Source organism: Schistocerca nitens, chromosome 10, assembly GCF_023898315.1.
Source record: "Schistocerca nitens isolate TAMUIC-IGC-003100 chromosome 10, iqSchNite1.1, whole genome shotgun sequence".
Taxonomy (NCBI): domain Eukaryota; kingdom Metazoa; phylum Arthropoda; class Insecta; order Orthoptera; family Acrididae; genus Schistocerca; species Schistocerca nitens.
The window spans coordinates 45,700,930-45,715,529 of record NC_064623.1 but is presented as its reverse complement, the minus strand read 5'-3'; the positions used below and the strand labels follow the sequence as shown (position 1 = coordinate 45,715,529).

The window sequence follows — 14,600 nt, the reverse complement described above, 5'->3', positions numbered from 1 at the left end:
CGATCTTCTACACTGGCCGTACACCACTGGTGATCGTCGAGGGTACACTGAATAGTGCACGGTGCATCCAAACCGTCATCGAACACATCGTTCTACCATTCCTAGACCGGCAAGGGAACTTGCTGTTCCAACAGGACAATGCACGTCCGCATGTATCCCGTGCCACCCAACGTGCTCTAGAAGGTGTAAGTCAACTACCCTGGCCAGCAAGATCTCCGGATCTGTCCCCCATTGAGCATGTTTGGGACTGGATGAAGCGTCGTCTCACGCGGTCTGCACGTCCAGCACGAACGCTGGTCCAACTGAGGCGCCAGGTGGAAATGGCATGGCAAGCCGTTCCACAGGACTACATCCAGCATCTCTACGATCGTCTCCATGGGAGAATAGCAGCCTGCATTGCTGCGAAAGGTGGATATACACTGTACTAGTGCCGACATTGTGCATGCTCTGTTGCCTGTGTCTATGTGCCTGTGGTTCTGTCAGTGTGATCATGTGATGTATCTGACCCCAGGAATGTGTCAATAAAGTTTCCCCTTCCTGGGACAATGAATTCACGGTGTTCTTATTTCAATTTCCAGGAGTGTATTAAGAAAATGGCAAGAAGTAATATGCTACCATCTAGAAGAAATCATTGAGGTAAAAATAAATTAAGTAAACTGCGAGATAGTTCAGACAGAAGACAACAGCAGAGAGAATGGGTGATGAATGGGGGGAAGAGGTGCAAAGCGGGGAGCAGGGGCAGTTAAGGCACTCATTACATGTAATTTTATAGACATCACAGTTAGTGAAACGATCTTGTTGTGTTATGACAGAACGAAGTAATTTTTGCTCCAGGCTATTGTTTATAATGCAAGCAAATCTGCAGCCATATTTATTGTTCAATAGTTTATTTATCCCGTGCAATACATTTCCTAGAACAGGTGCAGAAACAATCTTATCACTACTCTCACTTCCTCTTTTCAAGCTGCTGTTGCCTATATTATCAGCCGACCTTGGGTCATATACATTATTAATTGCAGTGGATTTAATTATGGAAATTTCTTATTGAAAACAACGCTGTTCTAAAGGAGCGTGAACTGCACGATGTTTTGCAGAGTAGAAAAAAACTGTTTTGTGGGTGGCATCAGCAGGCTGGGATGTTATCTGCAAAAGTGGGTTTCCAGAAAATGTCAAAGCTGATTTTGTTCTTGAGTAACCTTTGTCTGAAATCTAGGAAATTAAATTCTGAAATAAGCTCTTTATTTATTTTTGTATTTATTAATTATTAGTGTTATAATTTTAATTGTAATGTCTTAACTAAATCTAGCATAATAATGTTAATTCACTTCGCACACCCTCTTTGCGCTGACTACTTAATGCCTTGCCGTGCCAGAAGCTTTCCTTAGCCAATATATATATATATATATATATATATATATATATATATATATATATATATATATATATATATATATATATATATATATTAAAATGCTCCCACTGTTAACCAGTTTAGGTTGCCACTGCTTCCTTCTGAAGAAGACGTTTTTATGAGTCAAATAAACCTTCCATTATGCTACTGACTGGCTGTTTATTGCTTCTTCAACAACAGGTAAAGACATTTGCATAGGATAGAAAGGATAAAATAGCATGGATAACTACATCACACTAATTCTTCGACTGTGGGACGTGATCTGTGTTAGATTCAGCAACATTATTAATTTCTGTGTAGTTCATTTTTTTAAGTTTCTTCATCAAACTTCCCTAAATAGTCCGTCTTTGTTTCCCACTCTCATTTTGCCACATATTAATCCACTGCCTCTCTTCAGCCACTTATACGAATGTAGATTCCAGATAGATAAAAAACCACAGCTGTCACAATGGGCAAGTTATTTATAATTACAGAGCTAATGTGGCAAGTGAGTTACATGCTGAAACAATTATGAGCACAGATGCGAGGACGAATTGAATCAGTGCCTTCTAACGAACTACAAACCCAGCTGGTTAGTACATCTTGCAAACCGAAAATCCTCACTATTTTAGTGGAATGGGTGGATATTACAGTTCATTTTCATTGTGATTTTTTCATTGCCTTTTATGTTAATACCTTACTCATGAAAAAGGCAACTAAAATTTTGCCATGTTTCTGTTTCAGTTACTGACATAGTGACGACTGCATACTTTATATATTACATTATCGAGGCTATCTGTAACATAATTCTCCTCCATGGAATCGTCAAGGTAAAGTGTCTATAGAAATACATTATACTCGTCAGAAACCGAATTCTGTTTAACTTTTTGAAAATTTTGTTCCATTCTTGTTTTTTACGATGAGATAATGTTATTGTATTTATCTATGTTATTATTATAACTGATAACTCTAAGTACTACCAGGACTATACCGAATCTGGCCCAGTTATTTACGACCTGTCACCCTCATCTCCCATTGTCAATGATTCATGACACCCTCTCCCCATCCTCTCTGCCCTGCAACATTCCCCTCCCACATACCTTTAAGACAGTTGTCTAATTTACAAATGTAAGACACTTATCCTTAGCAGTGACTTAATTAGGATATTTTTCCCATTATGTCAGACACAATATGGCTCCCACTCTTAAGTCACAATCCAACGTAGTACACTTATGTTAAGTATAAAGTAGTGTAAAATTCAAAACTGTTTTCTTGTTAAAACGGTCATTATACTGTTTTATTAGATTATTTAAACACTGTAACTGTGAACATTGTTAAACATCAGCCACAGACTTATTATTTACATCAAAATGTAGAGGACAGCCATGGCAAGTAGCTCACCATCTACTTTTGCTTGCACGCGATGTGTGTGCGTGTGTGGGGACGCGGGGGGGGGGGGGGGGCAGGAGGTTAATTTATGATAGGTTGTCGTGTGTGTAACACTATCATCAGAACTAAAAGTGGCGTAGAGAATTTACTTAATGTGTAAAGGAGCAGTATCTGTTCATTTTCAAACAAAGAATATTCCTGCCACAAAACAATTACACTGAGCAATTGTTAGGTTCATTTTTTAAACAGAGTACACTCTTGTGGTGTAACAGTTACACTGTGTAGGTGTAGGGTTCATTTTTCAAATATAATATACTCTTGCTACATAAAAATTACTTTGGAAGTACAGGTTTGATATTTTAAACAAATTACATTGATAGTCCCTGGTTATAAGTTTCATGTTTCATAATTACAACTGCTCCCACACATATGTGGTATAGGGGTAGCGTCTTTGATTCATAATCAAAACGTCTTCGGTCCCGGGTTCGATCCCCGCCACTGCCTAAATTTTGACAAATAATCAGCATTGGCGGCCGAAGACTTCCGGCATAAGAAGTCAGCCTCATTCTGCCAACGGCCTTGTCAAAGAGGGAGGAGCAGCGGATAGAGGTTCAGGGCACTCTCTTGTCCTAGGGGTGGGAAATTGCCCCTAAAGGCGGAAGAATCAGCAATGATCAACGACATGAGGATGCAGAAGGTAATGTAAACCACTGCATTAAAGACACGTAACGTGTATCCACAGGAAATGTGGCCTGTAATTGAAGAAGTGTCATGTTGATCTCTCCATTGGCAAAAGATTCCGGAATAGTCCCCCATTCGGATCTCCGGGAGGGGACTGCCAAGGGGGAGGTTACCATGAGAAAAAGATTGAATAATCAACGAAAGGATAACGTTCTACGAGTCGGGGCGTGGAATGTCAGAAGCTTGAAAATGGTAGGGAAACTAGAAAATGTGAAAAGGGAAATGCAAAGGCTCAATCTAGATATAGTAGGGGTCAGTGAAGTGAAGTGGAAGGAAGACAAGGATTTCTGGTCAGATGAGTATCGGGTAATATCAACAGCAGCAGAAAATGGTATAACAGGTGTAGGATTCGTTATGAATAGGAAGGTAGGAAAGAGGGTGTGTTACTGTGAACAGTTCAGTGACCGGGTTGTTCTAATCAGAATCGACAGCAGGCCAACACCGACAACGATAGTTCAGGTATACATGCCGACGTCGCAAGCTGAAGATGAACAGATAGAGAAAGTGTATGAGGATATTGAAAGGGTAATGCAGTATGTAAAGGGGGACGAAAATCTAATAGTCATGGGCGACTGGAATGCAGTTGTAGAGGAAGGAGTAGAAGAAAAGGTTACAGGAGAATATGGGCTTGGGACAAGGAATGAAAGAGGAGAAAGACTAATTGAGTTCTGTAACAAGTTTCAGCTAGTAATAGCGAATACCCTGTTCAAGAATCACAAGAGGAGGAGGTATACTTGGAAAAGGCTGGGAGATACGGGAAGATTTCAATTAGATTACATCATGGTCAGACAGAGATTCCGAAATCGGATACTGGACTGTAAGGCGTACCCAGGAGCAGATATAGACTCAGATCACAATATAGTAGTGATGAAGAGTAGGCTGAAGTTCAGGAAGAATCAATACGCAAAGAAGTGGGATACGGAAGTACTAAGGAATGACGAGATACGTTTGAAGTTCTTTAACGCTATAGATACAGCAATAAGGAATAGCGCAGTAAGCAGTACAGTTGAAGAGGAATGGACATCTCTAAAAAGGGGGATCACAGAAGATGGGAAGGAAACCGTAGGTACAAAGCAGGTAGCTGCGAAGAAACCATGGGTAACAGAAGAAATACTTCAGTTGATTGATGAAAGGAGGAAGTACAAACATGTTCCGGGAAAATCAGGAATACAGAAATACAAGTCGCTGAGGAATGAAATAAATAGGAAGTGCAGGAAAGCTAAGACGAAATGGCTGCAGGAAAAATGTGAAGACATCGAAAAAGATATGATTGTCGGAAGGACAGACTCAGCATACAGGAAAGTCAAAACAACCTTTGGTGACATCAAAAGCAACGGTGGTAACATTAAGAGTGCAACGGGAATTCCACTGTTAAATGCAGAGGAGAGAGCAGATGGGTGGAAAGAATACATTGAAAGCCTCTATGAGGGTGAAGATTTGTCTGATGTGATAGAAGAAGAAACAGGAGTCGATTTAGAAGAGATAGGGGATCCAGTATTAGAATCGGAATTTAAAAGAGCTTTGGAGGACTTACGGTCAAATGAGGCAGAACGGATAGATAACATTCCATCAGAATTTCTAAAATCATTGGGGGAAGTGGCAACTAAACGACTATTCACGTTGGTGTGTAGACTATATGAGTCTGGCGACATACCATCTGACTTTCGGAAAAGTATCATCCACACAATTCCGAAGACGGCAAGAGCTGACAAATGCGAGAATCATCGCACAATCAGCTTAACAGCTCATGCATCGAAGCTGCTTACAAGAATAATATACAGAAGAATGGAAAAGAAAATTGAGAATGCGCTAGGTGACGATCAGTTTGGCTTTAGGAAAAGTAAAGGGATGAGAGAGGCAATTCTGACGCTACGGCTAATAATGGAAGCAAGGCTAAAGAAAAATCAAGACACTTTCATAGGATTTGTCGACCTGGAAAAAGCGTTCGACAATAGAAAATCGTGCAAGCTGTTCGAGATTCTGAAAAAAGTAGGGGTAAGCTATAGGGAGAGACGGATCATATACAATATGTACAACAACCAAGAGGGAATAATAAGAGTGGACGATCAAGAACGAAGTGCTCGTATTAAGAAGGGTGTAAGACAAGGCTGTAGCCTTTCGCCCCTACTCTTCAATCTGTACATCGAGGAAGCAATGATGGAAATAAAAGGAAGGTTTAGGAGTAGAATTAAAATACAAGGTGAAAGGATATCAATGATACGATTCGCTGATGACATTGCTGTCCTGAGTGAAAGTGAAAAGAATTAAATGATCTGCTGAACGGAATGAACAGTCTAATGAGTACACAGTATGGTTTGAGAGTAAATCGGAGAAAGACGAAGGTAATGAGAAGTAGTAGAAATGAGAACAGCGAGAAACTTAACATCAGGATTGATGGTCGCGAAGTCAATGAAGTTAAGGAATTCTGCTACCTAGGCAGTAAAATAACCAATGACGGACGGAGCAAGGAGGACATCAAAAGCAGACTCGCTATGGCAAAAAAAGGCGTTTATGACCAAGAGAAGTCTACTAATATCAAATACCGGCCTTAATTTGAAGAAGAAATTTCTGAGGATGTACGTCTGGAGTACAGCATTGTATGGTAGTGAAACATGGACTGTGGGAAAACCGGAACAGAAGAGAATCGAAGCATTTGAGATGTGGTGCTATAGACGAATGTTGAAAATTAGGTGCACTGATAAGGTAAGGAACGAGGAGGTTCTACGCAGAATCGGAGAGGAAAGGAATATGTGGAAAACACTGATAAGGAGAAGGGACAGGATGATAGGACATCTGCTAAGACATGAGGGAATGACTTCCATGGTACTAGAGGGAGCTGTAGAGGGCAAAAACTGTAGAGGAAGACAGAGATTGGAATACGTCAAGCAAATAATTGAGGACGTAGGTTGCAAGTGATACTCTGAAATGAAGAGGTTAGCACAGGAAAGGAATTCGTGGCGGGTCGCATCAAACCAGTCAGTAGACTGATGACCAAAAAAAAAAATATATCAGAGTAGTATCTAAGTATCTCGGACGCAGGGAAGTTTTACTTAAATAAAAATAATGCATTTGGTAGGCTTGGTCCCACAAAACAGCGGTGGCTGCATAAGGTTATGAGTCGTGCACAGCACTCCAGTCATTTTGGATGCTGCCATACATGTGCGTCACACAGACAATGCCGGTGACAGACTGTCTCAGCTCCCTTACCACACTAGCGCCATCAGCGCTGATTTAGCACCCTGTATTTTTTGCTTCCATTATGATGAGTCATTTACCAGATACCGAAGATTATCACACACTTTTCACACTCCAAGAAGTGATTCTGAAAATTCAGTTTTCTGCCTCGTTATGGAGTCTGGGGTTCAGTTCACATTTGGTGTCAAACATATTAAGCTATTATACACAGATTCCATCTGTTCTACTTGTTGTATGTCCTCTCATGAGTGGTGCATGGATCAATAACTTCCTGCACTTAAGAGGATGATAACCATGCATTGCTTAGTGTCTTTCCTGCTCTAAACAACATCTGCACATACACACAAAGAGGGCAAAATGCCATGAGTATCCTCTACAACAGTGTTTAGGCCACTCTCTGGGAGAGTCAGATACTCCGTTTTGTTGCCAGAATAGTTAGAATACGGAGAAAATCTAATAAAGAGGCTGCCTACAGTACACGTGCTAGTCTTCTTTTAGGGTATTGGTGCATCTTATGGAATCCTAGCCAGAAAGATCTGACAGTTCTTTAGAGAAGGACATTACCAGTTTAGCTACTCATCCTTACCTGATTCATACTTGTGCTATCTCTGCTATTCACAATAGATAACACTGAATGCTCCATAAAGCTGTTCCCAGACAATGCTATTGTCTGTATGAAGACTACATCAACAATCTCATATGGAACACACAAAGGCTAACTTAGAGGATGTGGTGGCGAGCACTTCTGGTACCTCTATCGTTTAATCCTCGCCCCTACTCCATTGGCGAATGGTACTTAGAGGAATGATTATTGGTAAACCTCTGTATTAGCTCTAATTTCTCCGATTTTCTTGTTGTCATTTAGTGACTTACGTGCAAGGAGGTAATATGTAGCCCAACTGTTCCCGGAATTCACTGTCTTGGAATTTATGCAATAAAATTTCTCTGTGAGGTACATCTTTCTTGTAGCATCTATTACAAGTGTTTGTTTAGCCTCTCTGTAACGCTCTCGTGCTGACTAAACGATCATTTATGTGCTGCTCTGCGTTGTGTCTTGTATTCCTCTTCTATTAATGTATCTGTTAAAGGTGCAAGACTTACGTGCAAGGAGGTAATATGTAGCCCAACTGTTCCCGGAATTCACTGTCTTGGAATTTATGCAATAAAATTTCTCTGTGGGGTACATCTTTCTTGTAGCATCTATTACAAGTGTTTGTTTAGCCTCTCTGTAACGCTCTCGTGCTGACTAAACGATCATTTATGTGCTGCTCTGCGTTGTGTCTTGTATTCCTCTTCTATTAATGTATCTGTTAAAGGTGCAAGACTGACGAGCTTTACTGAAAAATCCGTTGAAGAAGCGCTTAGTAAGGCAGTTTGTTAGTGGGTGAATTACATTTCCGTAAGATTCTTCCAATGAATACGAAGCTGGCATTTGCTTTTTCTACATTTTTTTAAGTGGTTGTACCACGTTAGAACACTCCAGATGGTTCCTTCCAGGTGTCTTACGGCTGTACTGTTTCAAGTGATTCGTCGTCAATGGTAATTGTACAGTACTGGATTCTTCGCCTATTTATCTTTACTGCATTACATTTTTTTACACTCGCAGTCTCTGTACCAATCACTGATCATGTTGATACAGGGTGACAATTATTCACCTATATGAAAAAAAAACGTACACTCATGCTCATAAATTGAGGATAACTGCAGAATGTTGTGCCACACAACGTGACACTACACGGAACTGGCGCTAATAGCATAGGCACATAGGGAACACACACGACACAGATCTGTAAGTCCACGGTATTGGCGATAAGTTGAGAAAACCGTCCCGAAACACATGTGCTACAAAACGCCACTGTTTCCTGCGCATGTACCCCGACATCCATATGTGATATGATCACCATGCACACGTACACAGGCCGCAAAACTGGTTGGCATACTCTGGATCAGGTGGTCGAGCAGCTGCTGCGGCATAGCCTCCGATTCTTGCACCAGTGCCTGTCGGAGCTCCTGAAGTGTCCTAAGGGTATGAAGACGTGCAGAGGTACGTCGACCGTGAGCACCTCAGACGTGCTCGATGGTGTTTAGGTCTGGAGAGCAGGCAGGCCACTCCATTCGCCGGATATCTTCTGTTTCAAGGTACTCCTCCGCGATGGCAGCTCGATGGGGCCGTGCGTTATCATCCATCAGGAGGAAGGTGGGACCCACTGCACCCCTGAAAAGGCGGACATACTGGTGCAAAATGACGTCCCGATACACCTGTCCTGTTACTGTTCCTCTATCAAAGACATGCAGGGGTGTACGTGCACCAATCATAATCCCACCTTCAGGATATTAAAGGGTTGGTAGCTGGTTCCTGGTTCACGCCAGATGAAAACCCGGCGAGAATCACTGTTCAGACTATATCTGGACTCCTCTGCTGTGAACATAACCTGGGACGACTGTTCCAATGACCATACACTGTGTTCTTGACACCAGGCTTTACGGGCTCTCCTGTGACCAGGGGTCAGTGGAATGCACCTTGCAGGTGTTCGGGCGAATAAACCATGTCTGTTCAGTCCTCTGTAGACTGTATGTCTAGAGATTGGATTGGATTGTTTGGGGGAAGAGACCAAACAGCGAGGTCATCGGTCTCATCAGATTAGGGGAGGACGGGGAAGGAAGTCGACCGTGCCCTTTCAAAGGAACCATCCAGGCATTTGCCTGGAGCGATTTAGGGAAATCACGGAAAACCTAAATGAGGATGGCCAGACGCGGGATTGAAACGCCGTCCTCCCGAATGCGATATGTCTAGAGAAAACTGTTCCAGTGGCTGCGGTAAGGTCCCGTACTCCGTGGCCGTCTGCGGGCACTGATGGTGAGATATCGGTCTTCTTGTGGTGTTGTACACTGTGGACGTCCTGTACTGTAGCACCTGGACACGTTTCCTGTCTGCTGGAATCGTTCCCATAATCCTGAGATCACATTTTGTGGCACACGGAGGGCCCTTGCTACGACCTGCTGTGTTTGACCAGCCTCCAGTCGCCCTAGTACATCAATATGTGTTCTTTGAGCCATTTTCAACACACAGTCACCATTAGCGCGTTTGAAAACGGCTGCACACTTACTCGCTGCACCGTACTCTGACATGCACCAACACACCTCTGCGCATGTGGACTGCTGCCAGCGCCACCATGCGATGACGTGATTTAAACCCGCAATCCGACCACCAGAGCGTTGTTTCACCATGCATCAGCATTATCGTTAATTTATGAGCATGAGTGTAGATGAGTTACAAACTACGGCGTGCACACACTTTATTCAACACGTAGATGTCACTACAGATATTCGGATTTAGCTTATGACACGTTCGATATGCCTGCCATCATTGGCGATGATTTTAAGCGGACGAATAGCGAAATTCTGCATAACCTGGTAAAGTGTCGGAACATTGATGCTGTCGATGATCTTCTGAATGGCTGTTTTCATCTCAGTAATGCTTTTTGGGTTATTGCTGTACACCTTGTCTTTAACATAGCCCCATGTTTTCAGATCCGGAGAGTATGGTGACCAATCGAGGCCCATGCCAATGGCCCCTGAGTACCCCAGAGGTAGAATGCGGTCCCCAAAGTGCTCCTCCTGGACATAAAAAACTCCCTGCTTCGATGGTGTCGAGCTCCGTCTTGCATGAACCGCATCTTGTCGAGATCATGGTCACTTTTGATAATGAGGATGGCATTATCTTCCAAAACCTTCACGTACCGTTCGGTAGCGACCGTGCCATCAAGGAATAACGCACCGATTATTCTGTGACTGGACATTGCATATCACACAGTCACCCAATGAGGATGAAGAGACTTCTCGGCATAATGGGAATTAGTATGGTTTGGTGTAGCGACGAAGCCAACTTTCGTTTGGATAAGTTTGTCAATAACCAAAACTGGCCCATTTGGGGTACTGAGAATCCGCTTTCCGAGATCGAGAAGGCTGTTCATCCTCAACGGGTGACAGTATGTTGTGCTGTGTCCACTCACGGAATAGCCGGTGCGATATCCCGTCTTGCATATCCTCGCACAAATGGAAAAATAGCTGACATCGAAACAAGTGTCCAAGGAATAGAAAAGCATCTGGAATCACTCAACAGAGGAAACTCCACTGGACCTGACGGGATACCAATTCGATTCTACACAGAGTACGCGAAAGAACTTGCCCCCCTTCTAACAGCCGTGTACCGCAAGTCTCTAGAGGAACGGAAGGTTCCAAATGATTGGAAAAGAGCACAGGTAGTCCCAGTCTTCAAGAAGGATCGTCGAGCACATGCGCAAAACTATAGACCTATATCTCTGACCTCGATCTGTTGTAGAATTTTAGAACATGTTTTTTGCTCGAGTATCATGTCGTTTTTGGAAACCCAGAATCTACTATGTAGGAATCAACATGGATTCCGGAAACAGCGATCGTGTGAGACCTAACTCGTTTTATTTGTTCATGAGACCCAGAAAATATTAGATACAGGCTCCCAGGTAGATGCCATTTTCCTTGACTTCCGGAAGGCGTTCGATACTGTTCCGCACTGTCGCCTGAAAAACAAAGTAAGAGCCTACGGAATATCAGACGAGCTGTGTGGCTGGGTTGAAGAGTTTTTAACTAACAGAACACAGCATGTTGTTATCAATGGAGAGACGTCTACAGACGTTGAAGTAACCTCTGGCGTCCTACAGGGGAGTGTTATGGGAACATTGCTTTTCACAATATATATAATTGACCTAGTAGATAGTGTCGGAAGTTCCATGCGGCTTTTCGCGGATGATGCTGTAGTATACAGAGAAGTTGCAGCATTAGAAAATTGTAGCGAAATGCAGGAAGATCTGCAGCGGATAGGCACTTGGTGCAGGGAGTGGCAACTGTCCCTTAACATAGACAAATGTAATGTATTGCGAATACATAGAAAGAAGGATCCTTTATTGTATGATTATATGATAGCGGAACAAACACTGGTAGCAGTTACTTCTGTAAAATATCTGGGAGTATGCGTGCGGAACGATTTGAAGTGGAATGATCATATAAAATTAATTGTTGGTAAGGCGGGTGCCAGGTTGAGATTCATTGGGAGAGTCCTTAGAAAATGTAGTCCATCAACAAAGGAGGTGGCTTACAAAACACTCGTTCGACCTATACTTGAGTATTGCTCATCAGTGTGGGATCCGTACCAAATCGGGTTGACGGAGGAGATAGAGAAGATCCAAAGAAGAGCGGCGCGTTTCGTCACAGGGTTATTTGGTAAGCGTGATAGCGTTACGGAGATGATTAATAAACTCAAGTGGCAGACTCTGCAAGAGAGGCGCTCTGCATCGCGGTGTAGCTTGCTGTCCAGGTTTCGAGAGAGTGCGTTTCTGGATGAGGTATCGAATATATTGCTTCCCCCTACTTATACCTCCCGAGGAGATCACGAATGTAAAATTAGAGAGATTAGAGCACGCACGGAGGCTTTCAGACAGTCGTTCTTCCCGCGAACCATACGCGACTGGAACGGGAATGGGAGGTAATGACAGTGGCACGTAAAGTGCCCTCCGCCACACACCGTTGGGTGGCTTGCGGAGTATAAATGTAGATGTAGATGTAGATATTCCTTGATGGCACGGTCGCTACCGAATGGTACCTGAAGGTTTTGGAAGATGATTTCATCCCCATTATCCAAAGTGACCCTGATTTCGACAAGATGTTGTTCATTCGAAACGGAGCTCGACCCCATCGAAGCAGGAGAGAGTTGATGTTCTGGAGGAACACTTTGTGGCACCCAGAGGCTACTGGCATGGGCCTCGATTGGCCGCAATTTTTTTCGGATCTGAGCACATGCGACTCCTTTTTTGGGGGCTATATTAAACACAAGGTGTACACCAATACCCCCAAAAGCATTGCTGAGCTGAAAACAGCCATTCAGAAGGTCAAGACAGCATCGTTGTTCCGACACTTCATAGAGTCATGCAAAATTTCGGTAGTCATCTGCACCACATCATCGCCAATGATGGCAGGTATATCGAACATGTCATAACCTAAATCTGAATATCTGTAGTGTGTGCACGCCGTAGTTTGTAACTAATTACCTTTTTTTTTCATGTAACTCAATAGCTGTCACTCCGTATCTCCCTTAGGTACAAGCGTAATGTTGGGAGTAGCGACAACACGAAACCTTTTCAATTGCACATCAGATTCTACACTTCCGGTTGGTTTCCCAACAGCGACATTTATCGGTTTCTGCAGTATGAAAGGCTGGGTCTCTTACATTACACCATCCTGCTTAGTTTCTTCTTCCACAGATACATCCTCCGGTAATGGTGTATTTCGTAACTGGTGTTGAAGAATTTCGTCCGTCCTTTTCGAATCCGAATAACACTCCCGAAATGCAGTTTTAATCATCTGCCCAATGTCCGCGGTATCATTCATGGCAAGGCAAATAACTTGCCACCGCTCGTTTGCACTACATGTTTACAATATCAAGTAAAGACTTGAAAGACACTCGTCTGCTAAATATACACAACTAGCGATTGTGTGCAGCGCACCGCCTAATACATCCGAACTCCACGACAGACGGAAGTAAACTGCTAAACAGATATTTTGGAATCTATAATAAACGAAATATTTGTTCATCAGTTTATTTTCTTCTGTTGCGGAGTTCTGACACCTGCATCTCAGCCGCAACCACAGCCCCCTCACACATCTGCGCAACATTCGCAGCAGAATGCAGTTGCTCCGACCCACACGCTTCGCCATGGAGAGTGATACAACGGCCAGCAACTAGGAGATACGAATACCACAACACCATAGTCACTCGATGCCAAACGAGTATGATGTCACACCCTTCTTCAGTAATCCCTTTCCTCCACATTACCACAGACATCCGGAAAAATACACTACTGGCCATTAAAATTGCTACACCAAGAAGAAATGCAGATGATAAACGGGTATTCATTCGACAAATATATTATACTAGAACTGACATGTGATTACATTTTCACGCAATTTGGGTGCATAGATCCTGAGAAATCAGTACCCAGAACAACCACCTCTGGCCGTAATAACGGCCTTGATACGCCTGGGCAATGAGTCAAACAGAGCTTGGATGGCGTGTACAGGTACAGCTGCCCATGCAGCTTCAACACGATACCACAGTTCATCAAGAGTAGTGACTGGTGTATAGTGACGAGCCAGTTGCTCGGCCACCATTGACAAGACGTTTTCAATTGGTGAGAGATTTGGAGAATGTGCTGGCCAGGGCAGCAGTCGAACATTTTCTGAATCCAGAAAGGCCCGTACAGCACCTGCAACATGCGGTCGTGCATTATCCCGCTGAAATGTAGGGCTTCGCAGGGATCGAATGAAGGGTAAAGCCACGGGTCGTAACACATCTGAAATGTAACGTCCACTGTTCAAAGTGCCGTCAATGCGAACAAGAGGTGACCGAGACGTGTAACCAATGGCACCCATACTATAACGCCGGGTGATACGCCAGTATGGCGATGAATACACGCTTCCAATGTGCGTTCACCGCGATGTCGACAAACACGGATGTGACCATTATGATGCTGTAAACAGAACCTGGATTCATCCGAATAAATGACGTTTTGCCATTCGTGCCCAAAAGGTTCGTCGTTGCGTGCACCATCTCAGGCGCTCCTGTTTGTGATGCAGCATCAAGGGTAACCGCAGCCATGGTCTCCGAGCTGATAGTCCATGCTGCAGCAAACGTCGTCGAACTGTTCGTGCAGATGGTTGTCGTCTTGCAAAGGTCCCCATCTGTTGACTCAGGGATCGAAACGTGGCTGCACGATCCGTTACAGCCATGCGGATAATATGCCTGTCATCTCGACTGCTAGTGATAAGAGGCCGTTGGGATCCAGCACAGCGT

At 43.4% G+C, this 14,600-nt stretch overlaps 1 protein-coding gene across 4 annotated transcripts in view; it reads left to right on the top strand.

Moving 5' to 3' along the window:
• LOC126210303 (uncharacterized) overlaps window positions 1-14,600 on the top strand; it is a 120,024-nt gene that overhangs the window by 86,693 nt on the left and 18,731 nt on the right. For all 4 annotated transcript variants that reach the window (XM_049939501.1, XM_049939499.1, XM_049939500.1 and 1 more), the window contains one exon: window positions 2,135-2,220. In XM_049939501.1, coding sequence (XP_049795458.1) covers window positions 2,135-2,220 — 86 coding nt within the window. The remainder of the gene's footprint in view (window positions 1-2,134; window positions 2,221-14,600) is intronic.